We start from the raw sequence: 19,652 nt of genomic DNA, 5'->3' as shown, positions 1-19,652 counted from the left end.
TGGTAAGGTTTCCGGTTTCCCCACATAACTTGCGTCATTTCCGTTTTGACAACTGGCGGGACTTCTTCACGTGGTAGTTGCAGCGGCGCAGATCAGGTTGTTTACAGACTTTTAAAAATTGCTTTTACAGGCACTGCTGATTTAAAAAAAAAAACACAATCATACAACATGATGGCTACAAACGGAAAGGACGCCTGTGGACTAAAAGGAGACGAGCCATCTGTGTCTTTAAATGGCGGCAACGAGGCTTTTGCTAACAAGTCACCGGTGGTGAACGGAGCAGCGACGGAGGCACCGTGTCGCTCCAAGCTGCAGAACGGAGGAACCGGAGCGGAGAGGTTCACCTTCAGCCCCGAGCCCACCGTAGAGGACATCAGGCGGATGCAGGCGGAGTTCACGGACGAGAGGGACTGGAATCAGTTCCACCAGCCCCGCAACCTGCTCCTGGCCATGGTCGGCGAGGTGGGCGAGGTGTCGGAGCTCTTCCAGTGGCGCGGGGAGGTGGCCGAGGGCCTGCCGGACTGGACCGAGTCGGAACGGGAACAGCTGGCACAGGAACTGAGCGACGTGATGATCTACCTGGTGGAGCTCGCCGAGAAGTGTCGCGTTGACCTCCCCCAAGCGGTGCTTCGTAAAATGGCCCTGAACCGACTGAAATACCCCGCCAGCAAGGTGCACGGATCGGCCAAAAAGTACACGGAGTACGAGGACTAGAGGTCTGGTGTCAATCAAGGGACGCTGGTTTTAGTGACTGTTGAAGCCGCTTCACTGTTTACATGCTGCTGTGTTAACTACCACTGAACGTTTTATCCCGGGGTTCAAATGGCTTTTGTTCCTGGGTTGACTTGTTGCATAACGATATGAATGCTCTTAACTTGTGAGTGTTTTCTTTGATACACGTGTGTTAGCCTGTTGTCTATATGCAAAGTCACTTTTCCTTGGAAGGGCACTAAGCCAATACTATATGCTGACTTGTATTCAGTTTAACATTTTAGTTTTTGCTCGTCATTGATCTGCCAGAGTGAATTTGGGGCAATGCCTGCTCTGCAGAAAATATCACTGTTGCGCAGTGTCTTTTAGAAGAATTTATTTCTCACTGAACATTTTAGAAAATCCAGCTTGGCTCCAGTTTAGGAGTGAATCAGAAAGTTGCAGATTGTGATTGTCCAGACCTTCCCTGATCAAATGTTTTTGTGATTATTAGCTTTCTGAATTATCCTCCTTTTCCCATCAGGGTTTAATCAACCAAACATTTTTTTTTTCTGAAGTAAAAGTCGCTTTAATTCTTTTCTGTCTATTTTCCACTCATTTGTCTTTCAGTCAAACACTGTGATGGGAGCTGTGGCTTGTTGTCTACATGCATGTTAAGCGCAAACACAAGCGCCTTCAAATTCATTTCCACCAAATTAGATAGACCTAGCTGTGAGTAATGCTCTGATACAGCAGCCCTCTTGGGTTGAGGTTTTGTTTTAAATCTATGATCATTTTGGAAACTGTATTTTAATGTTATACTGTATTGCTTTTGTACAGAGCGGTATTTCTAATACTTACTCTACTGTCATTCATGGGAATGGGCTGTCCAAAAATATTACAAATACCTCTGTTTAATGTAACACAATTCAAATGCACCTCTGAAACAAATACCTAACTTCCCTTGACAAGATTCATCATTACAGGGTTGTTGAATATAGTGTTTGACTTCATATATATATATATATAAATAATGGGTCATTGACAAATTATCATCAAAATGGATGTAATGCATATTTGTGTGCCCGGAACAATGTGGTGAAACAAGTCTAAGTTGTGAACAAACTTTTCATAGTGTTTTAAGTATTTTTTTTTACTTCACAGGCTAAAAAATGTCAGGTGGCGCAACCACATATTTATAAAAATATATATATTTTCCTAATATTTATTCAAACTGAAATTTGACAAGTATCCTTAGAGCAGTGTTTTTCAACCTTTTCTGAGCCGCGGCACACTTTTTACATTAAAAAGATCCCGCAGCACACCAGCAACCAAAAACGTTACAAAATGACACCTTTTAGCATAATACAGCATATATGCCATGGTGTCAAACTCAATCCCAGAGAGGGACATAAATCGCCGAGTGAACTCCGTGCTAATTGCGCCCAGTTATAAGCAAAATGCGCAGACGGGAACACAGCGGAGGAGACTTTTACTACATCACACATGTCTGTGATCACACGGCCCCGTCCCTGAAGCTGGAGGTTTAGCGCAGTGAGATGCTTCGTTATGTTGCACAAAAAACCAGCTAACATCGCCACGTTTCGTCCCGGAGCTCTCTGGTGTGGCGGGCCAGTTATGATAAACGATATTTTCCGAGGGCCGGATATATGCTGACAAGTCTCTCAATGTGTTGATCCTTACGAGGCTTTTCATCTGGGTTATTTTGTCCAGGGCCCAGTTCAGAGTCTGCATTTTTCCTATATTCAAATATTTCTCCATCGCTGTTCGTCTTGTCATAGCAACCTCTCCCGCGCGTCATTTAATTCTACTGTTTTAAATTAACTGTCATTATTGCGCTACCTACTGCCACCCACTGGCATGGAAGAGTATTATTACTTAGCCAGCCACTATATTGCAGCTCAGACGCTCAACAATGGCAAAGTATTTGCACCAACTAAATCATATTTGTTTGGACTCATTAAGTGAAATTGGACATTTTCCCACGGCACACCTGGCGATCTCTCACGGAACACTGGTGTGCCGCGGCACAGCGGTTGAAAATCACTGCAGTGTCTACTGTGTCTAACACATCGTGTTTTGTGGTTGTGTTTTATATATACAGGACTGTCTCAGAAAATTAGAATATTGTGATAAAGTTCTTTATTTTGTGTAATGCAATTAAAAAAACAAAAATGTCATGCATTCTGGATTCATTACAAATCAACTGAAATATTGCAAGCCTTTTATTCTTTTAATATTGCTGATTATGGCTTACAGCTTAAGAAAACTCAAATATCCTATCTCTAAATATTAGAATATGATGAAAAAGTATACTAGTAGGGTATTCAACTAATCACTTGAATCGTCTAATTAACTCGAAACACCTGCAAGGGTTTCCTGAGCCTTGAAAAACACTCAGCTTGGTTCAGTAAACTAAATCACACGTATGGGGATTATCACAATATTCTAATTTTCTGAGACAGTCCTGTATATATACAATAATTTATCATAAGTGCGTTCTCTTGGCCAGCTATTTAGTATATTTAACATTTGATTTTACATTTAAACATAATACAAATGAATACATTCAATACAATGGTTCTAACCTATTATTTATTGCTTTAAATTAATATTTTAACTGGTCGCACCACCATGACATTTATTAGTTGTGCCACCTGACAATATTAGTAATCGCAGAAAATTCGCATTTTTATTTCAAATACAACATCTTTTAGTCAACAGTCTCTTTTTAAGTAAAATTGGTAAATATTTCATAGTAATCATGTTTATCACATAACTGGAATAGACAAAATCACAGTCGCTTCCACTCGGGCTGTTGCAGCTTTTACCTCATCGCAGCAGCGTTTTGCACACACTCCACACAGGACCTGTTGTCTGCTCACTGTGTGGTGCTGATTTTGCTTTACTTGACAGTGGCATCCTTAATAGTTAAACAATATTCATTAATATCATGAAAATAGTTTGAAAGTGTATAATATCGTTAACTTAACACTGTTAAACTTTTGAAATTGTTTTTATATAATGTTAGAGCTTTAAATATAATATCAAGTGACATTCTTTGCAGTTGCACCACCTGATTTACTGGTTGCACCACCTGACATTTGCAACTTATTTCAAATGAAACAGGCATCTAGGACACTAGCATTAGCTTTTGTTCTTGCTAACAACTTTATACATATACATTTCAAATAGAATAAAGACATTTATGATAAAATAAAATTTTTCTAGATTTACATTGGTTGTACCGCCCTGACATGGAAAGTGAACCACTCTACCAAAACATAACATTATATATATTATTTGATTGTACTGAAAATGTATCAAAACTGGATAGGTTTTATAGAATGAAATGATATATGACAATTATTTTAAAAGGAAATAGTGGACTCGGACACCAAAATATGCACGTCATGTCATTGACCCATATATATATAATATATATATATATATGCATATATATATATATATACATATATTCCACCTGGAATGAAACTTGAGAAGCAAAACACGTCTGTGCGTGCGCAGGAGAGGGGCCTTCAGAGCCACACTGTGATGAAAACGTCAGATTTTTCATTCGATGTGTTGGGAGAAACAAACATTGCCCTCAGCTGTATACCCTGATAGTTACTCAGAAGCATGAGTCATCCGCGGGCTGCAAAGGAGAACAGTCCTGCATCACTAAAATGTTGCTCTGTGTGCGAGTCGAGCCTCACTTCAAAGCAAACGGCTTTTAAGTTAAGCAGATATGACACGGCATGCCACATTAAGAATGAGCAATTGTCCACTTTCTTGGCGTGTGTGCAAACACATTTGGATATGCAGACTGTTCTCTGCTGGCACTGGGATGTGTAAATACATCGTTTTCATTTTAAGCTCTTTGGAGTGAGGGATGTAGGGAAAACAATGGCAACTACATTTATTTTCTTTCTTGATCTGATAGAGCAGAATAACCACAGTAGGCCCATACATTAGTTTTTCATAAATCCTTAACTTCACATCATTCCCTTTATATTCTGCAGTGATTGCTCTACAGCTAAAACACAAGCTCTCCCTCACTTGAGTTTTGTAATGCACAGTGAACATCACTGCAGAACAGCGTGTTCTCAATCATGGGAGGTCGTGACACTTGCTTTTTAGGTGCTCTCAATATTCACCGTCTGGATGTGGTAGTGAGCCGCAATTACAGCTGTAAACTGTTGATACTTCCAGCCTGCATCACTAGTAATCCTGCAGTTTTCTGCAGCTTCACTGAGAGCACATTGACACTGCTAAAAGTGATCCTGTAGAGCAGCACCCCCTGCCTCTAGAAACTTTTAGGATTGAAGATGGAACATAAAAATGCATGAAAGCAGAGGAATGGAAGCAGAGATACTACACAGATTTATTCATCAAACATTTCATTTTGTTATTGAAGCTGTTTTGACAAAAACGAGTAAATAGATTATTTTAAATTTCCTCTCATCTTGTGAGGAAAGAGCCTGGAAGACGTTCAAATCAGGGAGTAAAAAGTACAAAATAAATACCCACAACTAAATGTATGTTTTGACGTCGTCATTGTAATGTGATATGTTGCAAGCAGGGACTATATTATACAGCTTTATTCATCAAACATCTTTTAAGTTGATTATTTGACAATTGCCTCTCATCTTGTGAGGAAAGAGCCTGGAAGACGTTCAAATCAGGGAGTGTTGTTTTGATTAACTACAGCTGTCACAATTTAAACAGATGTAAATATGACACAACAAGACTATAGTGTGACCACAGCAATAATACATAGATAGCAGTAGTAAGAACAGCAATAAGAGAAACACAAGACTGTTATGCTAAATACATGTGTTTGATGTGATATATTACAGCAGGAGGACAGAAGGATTGATTGGGCCTCCAATTTGTTTTGTTGTTTTGGTAAGAAACACTGAATGTAAACATAGCTTTTGTTTGCAAGAACCTTTGCAATGAATAGAAGAACCAACACTTTTCGAACTGATCATGAGTTTCTTTTTCAGGAAGATCCTTTGCATAAATCAGTGCAGACCTGGTCTTGCTCGTCCACACTCTGGGCAGTTTGACATGGTGTCCAACCAGCCCCCCCTTCTAGTCTTTACCACAACAACTTTAAATCCACATTCATTATTGTTTTACCAGACTGGCTGTACAGTTAGAAGTCTGAGTAATTGAGTTTTTACTGTACAACTTCTAAATTCTATAACACTTCTTTGCACCCAGATTATTTATCAACCTGCTTACACTGTCGGCTCCCATCTGCATCTAACATCTTTGTGACGTCAAACCTGTAACAACATCCCTGATTTAAATGAAGTGTAGTGGAAGTAAATTGATATGAATCCAGAGCAGTCAGGCGGAATAATTGGAGCAGGAAACTGTTGTATATTGTGACATTTATTATCAGTACGAAAATAAGTGTACTGTCTATGATAAAAAAAGAGGAAAAAACAACAAAGATATAATGAAACATGACTTCATTAGTATTTAGAGAAGGAGGTAATATGGTAATCAGATGCCAAAAATGAAGAAAGAAACGTTCAGGCTTATTGTTCATAAAAGGGAAATGATTTGGACATAGCTGAGAAGTGAATTTTTTTTCTCAGACAAAATATTTTTTCTGAGCGGGTGAAGGCTCTGCTTTGTTCACACTCCTCTCCTGAACAAATGAGATTACAGCGACGAGACTAACACGATTCAACGCTCAGTATCTCCCCTTCAAGGCCCGCTTCAAGCCACCAAATGTCAACACACCGTGTGTTAAAATGAGGAAAGGTTAGTGTGTCTGTGTGAGCAAAAGAGACACCACAACTCGGCAAGGGAAAACTGTCTGGGAAACACAAAGAGAGAATTTTGTACCAAAAAGACTTTCATTTTGGAAGATATCCACCTGATTTGTTGAAATTTCATAATTGGCTATAGAAGTCATTTTTACAAGAGCAAAAACTGTGGATTTTGTCCACCGTCGCCAACATTGTAATTGCTCTAGTAACTGAAAACATTACACGATCATTTATATCAGTATTTTAAGAGGATTTATATATATATATATATATACATATATATATGTTACATATAGTTTAATTTATTTGCCATATTTTAAGGATCATCAGAAATCATTACATTCATAAATTCAAAGATAAACATTCAATCTGGTATCCATAGTAACGATGCCAACAAAGACTCCATGGACAGAATGGTGCCATGATGACATCACGGATTCTCTGCCTTTAATGCCTTTGATCCTTTGATGTCTTCGCTGTATAGCACACAGTTCGCAGCAAGTTCATTCAGAGACACATTTGACAATTACAATGGCAAGCTCACTGAACAAGAATAACCCAAGAGAGGCACTGAAGGATCAGCAAAAGGACATGGAATTCAATTCCAAAGAGGACGAACCTCCAATGAAGTTTCACCTAAGTTCACTGGAGGAACAAGTGAGACGTGAACTGCTTGACAGCGAGGCGGGGCTCACCCTAACAAAATCTGAGGGGAGAGTCCTCCTAAACATTGATGAAGACTGTCTGCAACATTTTCTAGATGTTCTCCAAGAAAAGAAGAGTGAGATGGAGATATCTAAGAACTTCTGTCGGGAAAAAGCCCTTTATATGGCTTTCTCTCAAGCCCAGATGGACAAACAGAAAGCGGAGACAAACAAGTTCGCAGCAGCTCTGAAAGTAACACAGAAGATGCTGGAGTTTGAGCGTCACAAGCTGAAAGATGGACATCGACTATGGGCAGAGGAGAAGTCTTCCCTCGAAGACCGGAATAAAAAAGCCTTTGAACTTTATCATACACAGGTAAAGATCATAGCTGATTTTGGAAGAATACAGAGGGGGAATAAGCAAAAGCTACATGAGCTTCACGTTCAGCCTAAAACTACCACCGAGGCTGAGATGGAGTCATTAAAGAACCTCTGTCGGGCTAAAATTAATGAAGAGAAAGATGTCAGCAATAAGCTCAGGGCAGCCCTTCATAAATCTGACCAGGAGCTGAAAGATGGACATCGACTATGGGCAGAGGAGAAGTCTTCCCTCGTAGACCAGAATAAAAAAGCCTCTGAACTTTATCATACACAGGTAAAGATCAAAGCTGATTTTGGAAGAATACAGAGGGGGAATAAGCAAACGCTGCAGAGATTCCAGGCAGCCCGTGAAGGCCAGCTGGAGGAGCAGAGACCAGAGACCAGCAAGATGATGGCAGATCTGAAAAAGATTGAAGATCTGTTAGCAGCCGAGCGTCTCCGTTTCCAGAAACAGCCATCCCTCACGGCACACCTGGAAAAACCCTGCACGGACCTTGAACATGCCCAGCTGAAGAACATAGCCCAGTTGGAGGAGCAGAGACCAGGGACCAGCAAGATGATGGCAGATCTGAAAAAGATTGAAGATCTGTTAGCAGCCGAGCGTCTCCGTTTCCAGAAACAGCCATCCCTCACGGCACACCTGGAAAAACCCTGCACGGACCTTGAACATCCCCAGCTGAAGAACAAAGCCCAGTTGGAGGAGCAGAGAGCAGAGACCAACAAGATCTTGGCAGTTCTGAAAAAGACTGAAGATCTGTTAGAAACCGTGCGTCTCTGTTTCCAGGAACAGTCATCCCTCATGGCACACCTGGAAAAAACCTGCAGTGTCCTCGAACATGCCCAGCTGAAGTACGTAGCTACTCATCGAACATTGGAGGAGAAAGCTACGCAGATGATCAAAAGAGACCAGGCGTCTCAAGCCAAGTTGGAGAAGTATAGAGCAGAGATCGCCAACATCTTGGCAGTTCTGAAAAAGACTGAAGATCTGTTAGAAGCCGAGCGTCTCCGTTTCCAGGAACAGTCATCCCTCACGGAACACCTGGAACGCACCTGCAGGGACCTCGAACATGCCCAGCTGAAGAACATAGCTACTCATCAAACATTGGAGGAGGAAGCTAAGCAGATGTTCAAAAGAGACCAGACGTCCCAAGCCCAGCTGGAGGAGCTGAGACTGGAGAGAAACAGGATCAAAGCAGCCCGGAAGAAGACAGAAGATCTGTTAGAAACCGAGCGTTTCCTTTGGCAGCAGGAGAGGTCTTTCCTCCTTCAGTCCACTGAAAAAGATCTTCAGAGCCAGGACACAAACAAGAAGGAGAAGAAAAAACGGTTCAAACTCTTCAAAAGGAGTTAACTAATGAACACAAAACCCTAAGAAAAAACGGTTCAAACTCTTCAAAACGACACATTTTTCTCTAACCCTTTTCCCCTAACCCTTTTCCTCTATCCCTAACCCTTTTCCTCTATCCCTAACCCTTTTCCTCTATCCCCAACCCTTTTCCCCTGTCCCCACTCAACCCACCCATCAACTCTGTTCATGTTCTCTGTGCAGATGTTCAAAAGAGACCAGACGTCCCAAGCCCAGCTGGAGGAGCTGAGACTGGAGAGAAACAGGATCAAAGCAGCCCGGAAGAAGACAGAAGATCTGTTAGAAACCGAGCGTTTCCTTTGGCAACAGGAGAAGTGATTCCTCCTTCAGGCCACTGAAAAAGATCTTCAGAGCCAGGACACCAACAAGGAGAAGAAGAAAAAATGGTTCAAACTCTTCAAAAGGAGTTAACTAATGAACACAAAACCCTAAGAAAAAACGAAGAAAAAACGGTTCAAACTCTTCAAAACGACACATTAACTAATCAACATATAACCCTAATATGAAGGCAAATCACTGTCAAAATCCGTAAATGAGATCCGGTGATTTGCCTTCATACCCTAACCCTACACCCTTAACCCCTTTCCTCTATCCCTAACCCTTTCCACAACCCCTTTCCTCTATCTCTAACCCTTTTCCTCTATCCCTAACCCTTTTCCTCTATCTCTAACCCTTTTCCTCTATCTCTAACCCTTTTCCTCTATCCCTAACCCTTTTCCTCTATCTCTAACCCTTTTCCTCTATCCCTAACCCTTTTCCTCTATCTCTAACCCTTTTCCTCTATCCCCAACCCTTCTCCCCTATCCCTACGCCCCAACCCTAAATAATGCCCACTCAACCCACCCATCAACTCTGTTCATTCTGTACACATGACATCTATTGCACTTCTGTCCATCCTGGGAGAGGGATCCCTCCTCTGTTGCTTTCCCACAGGTTTCTTCCTCTTTTCTCCCCGTTAAAGGGGTTTTGGGGGAGTTTTTCCTGTTTCGATGCGAGGGTTCTGGGACAGAGGATGTCATATGTGTACAGATTGTAAATCAAATTTTTAATTCATGAATTCGGCCTATATAATAATAAAAAAAAATAAAAAAAATATAAAAAAAAGTAATTGAATGTGTGTTTGAATTATTTCATGCTTGTAAATCGTTAAATTCTAAGTTGTGCTGCTGTCATGTTTAATATTTTAATGTGTAAAAATACATTTTGATGTATAAAAATACATTTTGATGTATAAATTCAGGGACAACATGTCAACTGATTTGACATGTTGGTCCAAATATAGTGTCTTTAGTCTTTTGGTCATCTAAAGAGAATAATTCAATTAAAAACACCTGAACATTATTTTCTGCAACATTTTGCTGGTTTAGTACGAGTCTAAAGTGGCTTGAGAACTTAAGGCAATAAGGTTAATTTAATGTCACAGCACCTTTCAAACACAGCTGTAATTCAGCTGTAATGCCTTGAGAACTTAAGGCAATAAGGTTCATTTAATGTCACAGCACCTTTCAAACACAGCTGTAATTCAAGGTTTTATGGCAAGGAAATGCATTAGAAAGGTTAATATATCCAGCATCCAGCAGCAGACCTGAGCAGAGGGCTGTAAAGACCCGCTAACGACATCAACTGTCTGCAGAGACCTGAGGCCCCGCCCACGCTGCTGCACAGAGTGCCAACGATTGTATAGTATTAATTATCGTTAATATAATTTATTCATTCAGATGCATCGATACCGAAACATATTTCTGATATCAGTCCAAAACGGACTCAAATAGCTGAATCAGCTATCGGTGACGACATGCAGATACCAATATTTAATTAAATAACTTAAGTTAAATTAGTATAGTGGTTGATCTGCTGTTCAGAGGCAGTTTATAGAATAACAGCAGCAGTGAATTAAAATCACCGGCAGTCAGAAGTGAGATTTGAGCCCACGCCTCCATACAAACAAACACATGCTAACTTTACACAGGTTCAGATACAATTATCAGGCCAGGTTACTGATGTTACAATGGCGCTAAACCGCTAGCGCGCGAATGGCCTCGTTTAGCTAATTATGCTAGCCCTAGTTAGCCGCCCTACGTTTCAGTATTAAACACTTTATAAACATCAACACATGGCACTGCAAAAGTGAGCAAACTTAATATAAATGTTTATGTCGCTTGTGTACTTCTCTCACCTGTGAATACAACAACAAGACAGTCTCAGATGAATATCTGCTTTTGTGATCTCGACTGTCCTTTCTTAAGGCTGGTCTAGCTCGCTGATCTTAGACAAGAATTACAGCGCCAGTCATACCAACACCTGCTACTGCCACCTATTGGCGACAATGAGTATCGCCCTGCAGCTACTTTAGGTGAAAGTAGGTGAGTTTAAAAGTCACACAAAGCGTTTTAAATTATAATAACCAGAAAATAATAGTGAGGGGGGCAAGGTTATGACACAAACTAATACAATAACAATTTTGCAAATAACTGTAGCCATTAAAATGTCCAGGGTGCCACACAAACACATTGCTTAATGCACACTGGTTGTGACTGACTACTAGTCACAGTTTCGTCATGACCACATTAGTTAAAAACATCGACTGTCAGGAGTCGATTTCAAACCTACAGCTCCAGAGGAGCATGAAACTTGAATGCAGCATCTTGGGCCGCTCTGCCATCCTGACCATCGTGAACCAATATATTTATCTTTCTGAGACAGAAGCCTGTCACCTACAACCCTGCTTTAAATCAGGTTCTATTGAGATTTTAACTGAGTTTTGGGAATTTTGGTAAGAACAAATATTTAGAACTTTTGTTTATTAGGAGAACTCCACACTGTATCATTTTATTTGTCAAAATACTTAACTATGAGTTTTTATTTTTTTTTACCTTTTTCGTCATACAAACTGACTTTTGTATGACTTTTTTCGACATGCTATACTATGACGTTATTCGACTTGCTATACTATGATTTTCTTATGACTTTCTTTCGACATGCTATATAGGATTTGCTGAGAAAATCCTCATGCATTTTTCAGATGGAGACGCAGCACATTCCCACAATGTGGTGAAGTCAGATATGAGATAAGACTTTCTGAATCCGTCCCTGAACCTGGCTCCAGCCTCACTTAGGAAGTGTAAACATTGAATTGATGTTCGTATTGATTAGAGGTTTGCTTGCAACATCTACAGATCCAGAGCAATACGTTTCCCTGATCAATCTTATGTAGATGTGTTCACAAAAAAAGTTTGCCCAATTCTTTTCAAAACTCTCTTTATAACACATGCTGTTTTTGCTTTATCATCGATACATTTAAGAAGAGTTACACAGTAAATCAAAAGGATATATACCTTATCTGTATTTGCACATTGAGGCTGAGAAATAATTTTCCATTCACAAAATCTGCCTTCAATGTTCCCCCATGCTACACAGAAATCCATATATAAGTCTTTAATACTTTAAGCACAGTCAAGAACTAACATGTAATGCTGGATTATATTGACTTCATGTAAGCTGTACCTGCTTTTTGATGGAAGTCTTTTTTTTTTTTTTTTTTACAACCAGACTCGGCAAAGGGCTTGGAATCGCTACAAATACATCAAAGAGAGTAGGAACCACCTCACACATCATGGTAACTTATATGTTTGCAGAGTTTTCTTATGCTTGGACTGCTTTAAACCAAACAACAAAGAGGATCTCGAACTGCAAAGTGCGTCTCTAATAGATTTTCAAGGGTGCAGTTATTAGTTTGTTGCATTTGGTTCACTTAAAGGTGCGAAATAAGTGGACACCAGTTATCTTGAAGTGCAGGCTTAAGTCTCACTGTGCACTTTATTTTACTTAGCAACACTTAAAAGACTTTATAGTTGCTCAACATGTGAGCTGAAAGTTCACAGAGGAGCCGTCCTGCAACCCTCATGTCTTCATGTTTGCATGCTTTGAGAGAAAAGTTAGAAGGTTCCCACGGTGCCATTCCTTGTCTGAAAACGGCTCTGAAGGCTTAATTCATTTCAGACTTTTAATGAGTTTTAATCTTTGATTTTATTCTCTTGCATAATGGTCAGCCCAGCAGATACCATCAGGCCTTGTTGTTGCTTCTTGTGGATTTCAGAAGGATGTGGGACGTCTAGCTTTCAAAGAGACATTCACTCCAGTGAATGCATTTATTTTGTTTGAATAAGTGATGGTTTCTCTCTTTCTTTCTGTCCACTTCCTCCTCTTTTTTTTTTACTATCTGAGTCACACACACATAGATGCTCTTTCATCCTGTCATAGAGACAGCAGTGGGAGCTGTCAGATCTCACACAGTGGGGTTACCCAGCAGCAGGGGTGCACATCACATCGCATCCCACACATACATGTGTATACACACACACACACACACACACACACACACACACACACACACACACACACACACACACACACACACACACACACACACACACACACACACACACACACACACACACACACACACACACACACACAGACGCTGGACCGTTGCTAATGGCCAGGCATGATTTCTTCCCTTTTGTGTGATGTTGTCGGGGAGAATCACATCGTAAATACCCCAAACTGATCCATTCTGAACGTCAACCACTTGGCAATCTTCTTCCTTTTCATAAATGTTACAACAGAGCTAATACAGCAGTGTTTCAAGTCAAATTCCTTGCCAACAATCAAACATTTGTATGAATGTCTCCATGGTTTACGATTCAATCTTTATTGTTTGCAAGTTGGGGATTCGGTTACAGGCTATTGCTTATCTATGAAGTACATTAATGACAAATATCCCTTCAATTTCTACATTTTATACTCTGTAATAAATAGCGTTCTGTGATGTAGAAAACAGTTGATGGAATTTGCGAAATAAAATGTAGTTTTATTGTGACCAATACATGAAAATATAAGAACATTTATAAAAAGTTAAAAAAGGGCAATGACCATTCCCTGTCTAACGAAGCAATGAGAAAACAACATTTTTTCATTTCTTGTTCTTCATAATTTAAACAACTTTAGCACTTAGGTCTTTATATCACCTGCAACAAATCTTTTTTTTTTTAGATTAAAATGTCCTTTATGAAAATAGCCATTAAATTGTGGAATTTATTGGCATCAATAATACATTCTAACATGTAAGAAAAGCAGAGGTGTATCAATAACATTAATTAAAGCCTCGTTCCATTTAGGTTCACTTGCTCCAGTGCCCTGGTGTTGTGCACACTGGTCAATAGAAAGGAGTCATTGTTAATGTTATTAAATCCACTTGTGCTTTTTTCCTTATCTGCTGTGGAAAAGATGTTTTCTCTTGTTTCCCCTCATTGATTGCTTTATTCAACCAGTGACACTTACCAGACACATGCAGTGACCGTCTTCAACTTGATACGCTAGACAAGAGCATGTACAGTAACATACAAATAAACCAATTAACAACACAAAAAACAGCTTAACCAACAACACAATCAGCAGTTTAAAGTATTTATATGAGATCTGAGAAAAGTTTATATTTCATTCTTGAATGCTGCCAAACGAGGCAGCACTATACACCTTTTGCAAAATTAAATACAAACCTTTTCACTGAAGCCATATTGACATGATACAGTAAGATAAACACAGATGTAAGTAATCAAATGAATGATCTGCAGGGTCTGTATTGTGCATGCCGTTTTACTGGGGCACTTAACACAATAGAGACATTGTTAGTGTTACTGGTTTCATATGTTCTTCAACTACAAGGACAAGTCAAAATATCTGCTGTGACAAAGGGATATCGTTTATGAGAGATTCAACATGAGCAATCCAAAAGGACCATTTTCTCATGCAATGCGAGTCAGGAGGTCGATTTTAGAGCTAATCCAGACATTCTGACAAACACTCCAATACAAGAACAAAAGAGTTATGGTCTAGAAAAGTCATTTTTATGTTACATGTTTTCTGGTGGGGAAGCCTACCTGTTCAGGTAGTCACCTCCAGTTGGCTGCTACGCTCACACGTGACATAGTTTACACCCTGTGACGTGGTTGAGGTGCGGTTTATTCAAGCTGTGCTCTTTGTCCGCTGCTGCCACCTGCTGTTTAGTAAATTGTAGTTGTATGTACAACTTCAACATAGCTGCCGTTGTTGAGCATTTCTAGCAATTAGCACACCTGTCAACGAATCAACTCAGTAACGTGAGGGCTCTCTCGCAGACATTTTGAGCCCTCTGTGAACCCTTTCCGTAAGTCAGCATTAGATGCTGACTTTGCTCAAGGGAATTACCCACAATTCATTGCAATGTGACGTTAAACACGGGGTAACCAGTGGAGCATGGAGACGTAACGAAGGGTAAACAAAGGGGACGGCTCAGGTGTGTTCGGTCTGGCCAAATCCCAATGTCCCCCCTAAACCCTCAAACCCTGAACCCTCAAGGATTTAATGACGTCACCTGGTGAGTGGTTGAGTGTGAGACTGTGAGGGCTTGAGATGGTGTAATGGGACAGCACTTTGCTGCAACATATCACGTTACCATGAAAACGACAAAAAAATATGATTTATAATTGTGGGTATTTATTTTATACTTTGTACTCCCTGATTTGAACGTCTTCAGGCTCTTTCCTCACAACATGAGGTAACTCCATATAATCTATTTACTCGTTTTTGTCAAAACAGCTTCAATGACAAACTCAAATATTTGATGAATACATGAATAAATATTCTCTGATTTGAAGTTTATTTTTTGTTCCATCTTTAACCCTTAATGTTTCTGTGTAAATGTAATACTCCAGGCTGAACACACATGAGCCGTGTGTTTGGCCTCTGTTCAATTTACACAGAAACATGAGGGTTAAAGATGGAACAAAATAAACACATGAAATCAGAGGATATTTATTTATATATTCAAATATACCATTCTGTTGGTTGTTTGGACAAAAACGAGTAGAAATTACCTCATCTTGTGAGGAAAGAGCCTGGAAGATATTCAAATTAGGGAGTAAAAAGTATAAAATAAATACCCACAATTGCACATCATATTTTTTTGTGCTGTCCCATTCACTCCATTGGCTAGTTATTTTAGCTTTGTCTGTTAACAACAGTTGCACCTCAAGGCTGAGGTGTTGTTTCCTGTCATTACATGGACCACAGTTTTAACCTAAGGACAACCTAAGGACCCAAGGATTTTGGTACTATGTTAAGATGTCTTGGTCGCTGCTTCATTTCACCAGTCTAAGGTAAGAACTTGCTGCTTCTGCTACCAACCTGTAGCTATAAACCACTGTTACTGCTGCTAATTTCACAGATGTGATGTTTGTTGGCAACATGTCATCTTATGATGGCTGCTAATGTCTGCCGTCATGCTATTATGTGCAATGTTTTGAGTTGTGAATTAATTTATTGTAATGGCTGGTTTTGTTTGTTTTGCACGCATCATGATGCTCCAATGCTGCTAGTTTGCGTGGTGGTGAAATACAGTCTGTTTTCATTATTAGAGTTTTCGCAGCATATCTTCCCTCAGGATGTTGGTGTTGTTTTTTTTGTGTGCAGTTGCCAACAAGCTCACTGCAAATTGGGTCTCAAGGAGAGGACGTTACAGTATTTTATTATAGCTATACAAAGTATAATGTATTGTATAATGGCTTTAGAAATATATGAGTGGGCATAGCCAATTAACATAATAATTCCCCTGTAATAATAGCTTTTAAGAAACTTAACATGGCTATTGTTGCACATATAAATAGGTAGTCACATTCCCATTTTTTTTCCATATACTTCATATTTAGCTAAGGGTTAGAGGAGGGTTTGAACTAAGAGGCATTAGGTATGTGACATCTTGCTTTACTATTCTCCATATGCAGCACAGCACCTTTTCTATGGTTTACAGTGCTGCTACTCTAAACAGCTGCCAACCGAAGGCTCTTATTCATAACTCGTGGTGCTCCGCTGCTTCATAACAGTTAATAAGAATAAGTAAGATATTGTCACTGCTGTAACAATAATTACCATGCTTGTCTGAGGTGGGTAGTGGGCATATGGCAGCTAGAGCTCAGCCTACACACACTTCAGCATTACCACTGCTGCTCATCCAGCATTTCATAAACCCCACCTCCTCCACCAGTATGCACCTGTAGGCTCTGATTCCCCTGTGGAGGAGTTTATCATTGTCACTGCCCAATCTTCTCTGTGCTGAGCTTGGTGTTTGCTTGCAGGGAGTGACTTGAGATCAGTTTCTAGACACCTAATACACTCTGTACTACTCCGTATCCATTTAATAATACAGCCGTTCAATTGAGTGAGCTTTCCTTTGCGTGTCTGCAGTGCACTGGTGTATTATCCAATGCGTGTGTATTAAACAAGTTTAAGTTTTCAAGTTGAGTCATAGCCTGCAGGCCTCTGTTGCTCTTGCGATCCATGTGGGTCTCTTTTCCCACCCTGTTGATTTTCTATGCATATTGTTTAGCATTGACAGCTCTCGCCTATTGTTTTGTATGGTGTATTGTTCTGTTTGCTTCATGTGCTCTTTGATGCAAACAAATTGCTTTCCTCTGACGAACAATACTGAAAGCGTATTGAACTGAACTCGTTAAGCGTGAATGAATAAATGAATGAGTGTCAAGCACAGGCCATTGCTATTTAGGGGTTCTTCACAATAAGTGTCTCTTTTTGTTCCTTTGCCTGCAAATTGTGGTTTGTGTTTCTTTCTTTCTTTGAACATGAAATCTTCCTCCACAGTGTCAACCTGCTGTCACTCCCAACTAATCAAATACCGACTATTGGTCGGTGCCCACTTGGCGTCTGGTACTGACTAGCCCCACAGTCGAATAACTCTAATGTAAACCCACCCACGTCATTTTTTTGACGTAGTATAAAGAGCGAGGTAGTCCACATAGTGTGGGGGCGGGAGCAGAGGTGGATGGGTCAAACAAACAAGACTGTTGTCCAGGAGACCGCAGTTAGACCTGTGTGAACATACAAATATATGTTGATATTTTGTCACGTGATTCGTTTGTCACTTGTTAAAGTCAGTCAAGTCAAAGTCAATCACGCTCTTTTCCTAAACTAAGTGGTTTCGTTGCCTAAACCTAACTTCCTGTGGAGACAGAAGTTTATCTTGGAAAAAAAACAAACATGCATGTAACGAGTGGAAACGCTATTCCTGCCACGTCCACAAGTGACGCGAGCTAGGTACCTAAGGTGTCACAGCTTGAGGCTTAGGGCCACCAACTCTAAGGTACATGACGAGGTGGGAGTGAGAATATGCTGACATTGTTTCTCTCTCCAGCAATGAGAGATGAAATGACATCAAAGATGGTGGAGGTGTTGAGGAAGGTTTTGTGAAAGCCTGCTGTTTATTTCAATCAAGCACTGGAAAACTAGGAAAATGCAACTGCCAGTGAAGTGTGAAACTGATGGGCTAATGCTGTTGATTTCAATGTGTGACTGTATAAACTTGGTGTGAAAAAGCATAGCTGCCAATGTGATGTTTCAACAGATTTTATCATCATTGTCAACCAGGACAAGTGCGACCCGACAAGCTGTTCAACATTTCTCAGTAGCAGAGAATGGAAACACTCTACAGTCACAAAATATACCAGTAACTCTTTACAATTCTCTATCAGTATAATTCCCCATCTGCATTAATTAAAAAACGCTATGCATATTTTCACGATTATAGGCTCTCAGCGTGCAGTAGTGCTTAATCCTGCAGTCCTCTTGTGGTTTTATCTGGTGCTTTCAGTAGGTAATGGTTTATTTTGCTAATATTCACACAGCTTGTAATTTTGAGATTCAACTAAATAATACAATCATTTTGGGGATTTTTAATTCACCTTTATTGTCCAGTACAGCCAAATACAGCATCTGTAACCAGATGGTGAAAGCAGTAGCAAAAGTGCATATACTAATACACAGATACTAATATACAGAATGATACGCCAAAGGGGAATATGCACAAAAATGTAAAGCAGCAAAGATATGTCAGTGCTGTATTTCACTATGTGGAGTAAGAACTAATACATAGTATGTAGAATGGTAGTATAAATGCTATGTTATATACGATATAAACAATGAGCAAGTGTGAAATGTGTTCAGCTGAATATGCATAATAACAGGGATTGCAAATACAGCAGGCAATAGCAGCAGTAGTAATGCAGTAAAAGTACAGCAAAACAGGTAAACATACAATCAAAGATATCAAAATAAAGAATGTGTGTGTGCATGCATGTAAGCAAGATGTTGTAGTTATCCATGTGTACATGTGAATGTGAAATGGAGATTAGTTAACATTTGTATATTATAATTTATTACATTTTATATTAGAACATTCAACGGTAAATAGAACCACCATTCTTCATGACTACTGCCTTTTGTTATAAAAGGTTAGTCACTTCCATCAGCTTCAAAGAATGTGAATCAATGATCAGTTCAGCGGAATTTGACATTTCCAGTTTATCACTTTGTTAATGATTGACTTATTTTACATTTAAAAATGTAACAATGAAGAAATATCAAACTGATGGGAAAATCTATACATAGAGGACAACGTGTGGCATTCCTGAAAACAAAGGGACCAGATATTCTATGCTCGAAAATGTCACCAAGGTATATTTCTACTGACAAAGGCATTCAGATCTCAGTTGCCTCTGACATCCTCCTATCGCTCCTTGTGTCAGTGAGGCCTGGAGCAAAAATGGAAAGAAAGTGTCGGAGTACAGGAGCAAAGTGAGATGACAAAGAATAGAAAACGTAAAGAAATAATCAAGCAATATACCGTCGAACCTGATTTAGGTTAGGCTAGCA

At 39.8% G+C, this 19,652-nt stretch overlaps 1 protein-coding gene across 1 annotated transcript; it reads left to right on the top strand.

Annotated features, from left to right (window-relative positions):
* Window positions 1–77: 77 nt before the first annotated feature.
* dctpp1 (dCTP pyrophosphatase 1) lies at window positions 78–1,609 on the top strand. The gene has a single exon (XM_079159735.1). It carries the CDS (start codon window positions 169–171, stop codon window positions 712–714), a length of 546 nt encoding a protein of 181 aa, XP_079015861.1. The 5' UTR covers window positions 78–168; the 3' UTR covers window positions 715–1,609.
* The last annotated feature ends 18,043 nt before the right edge of the window (window positions 1,610–19,652 follow it).

The sequence above is a fragment of the Pholis gunnellus genome (assembly GCF_910591455.1).
Source record: "Pholis gunnellus genome assembly, chromosome: 5".
Taxonomy (NCBI): domain Eukaryota; kingdom Metazoa; phylum Chordata; class Actinopteri; order Perciformes; family Pholidae; genus Pholis; species Pholis gunnellus.
This window is presented reverse-complemented; position numbering and strand designations above follow the sequence as displayed.

What these genes read in the sequence shown, in the direction of transcription:
- dctpp1 (XM_079159735.1), top strand. Translation starts at nt 169, where the DNA reads ATGATGGCTACAAACGGAAAGGACGCCTGTGGACTAAAAGGAGACGAG.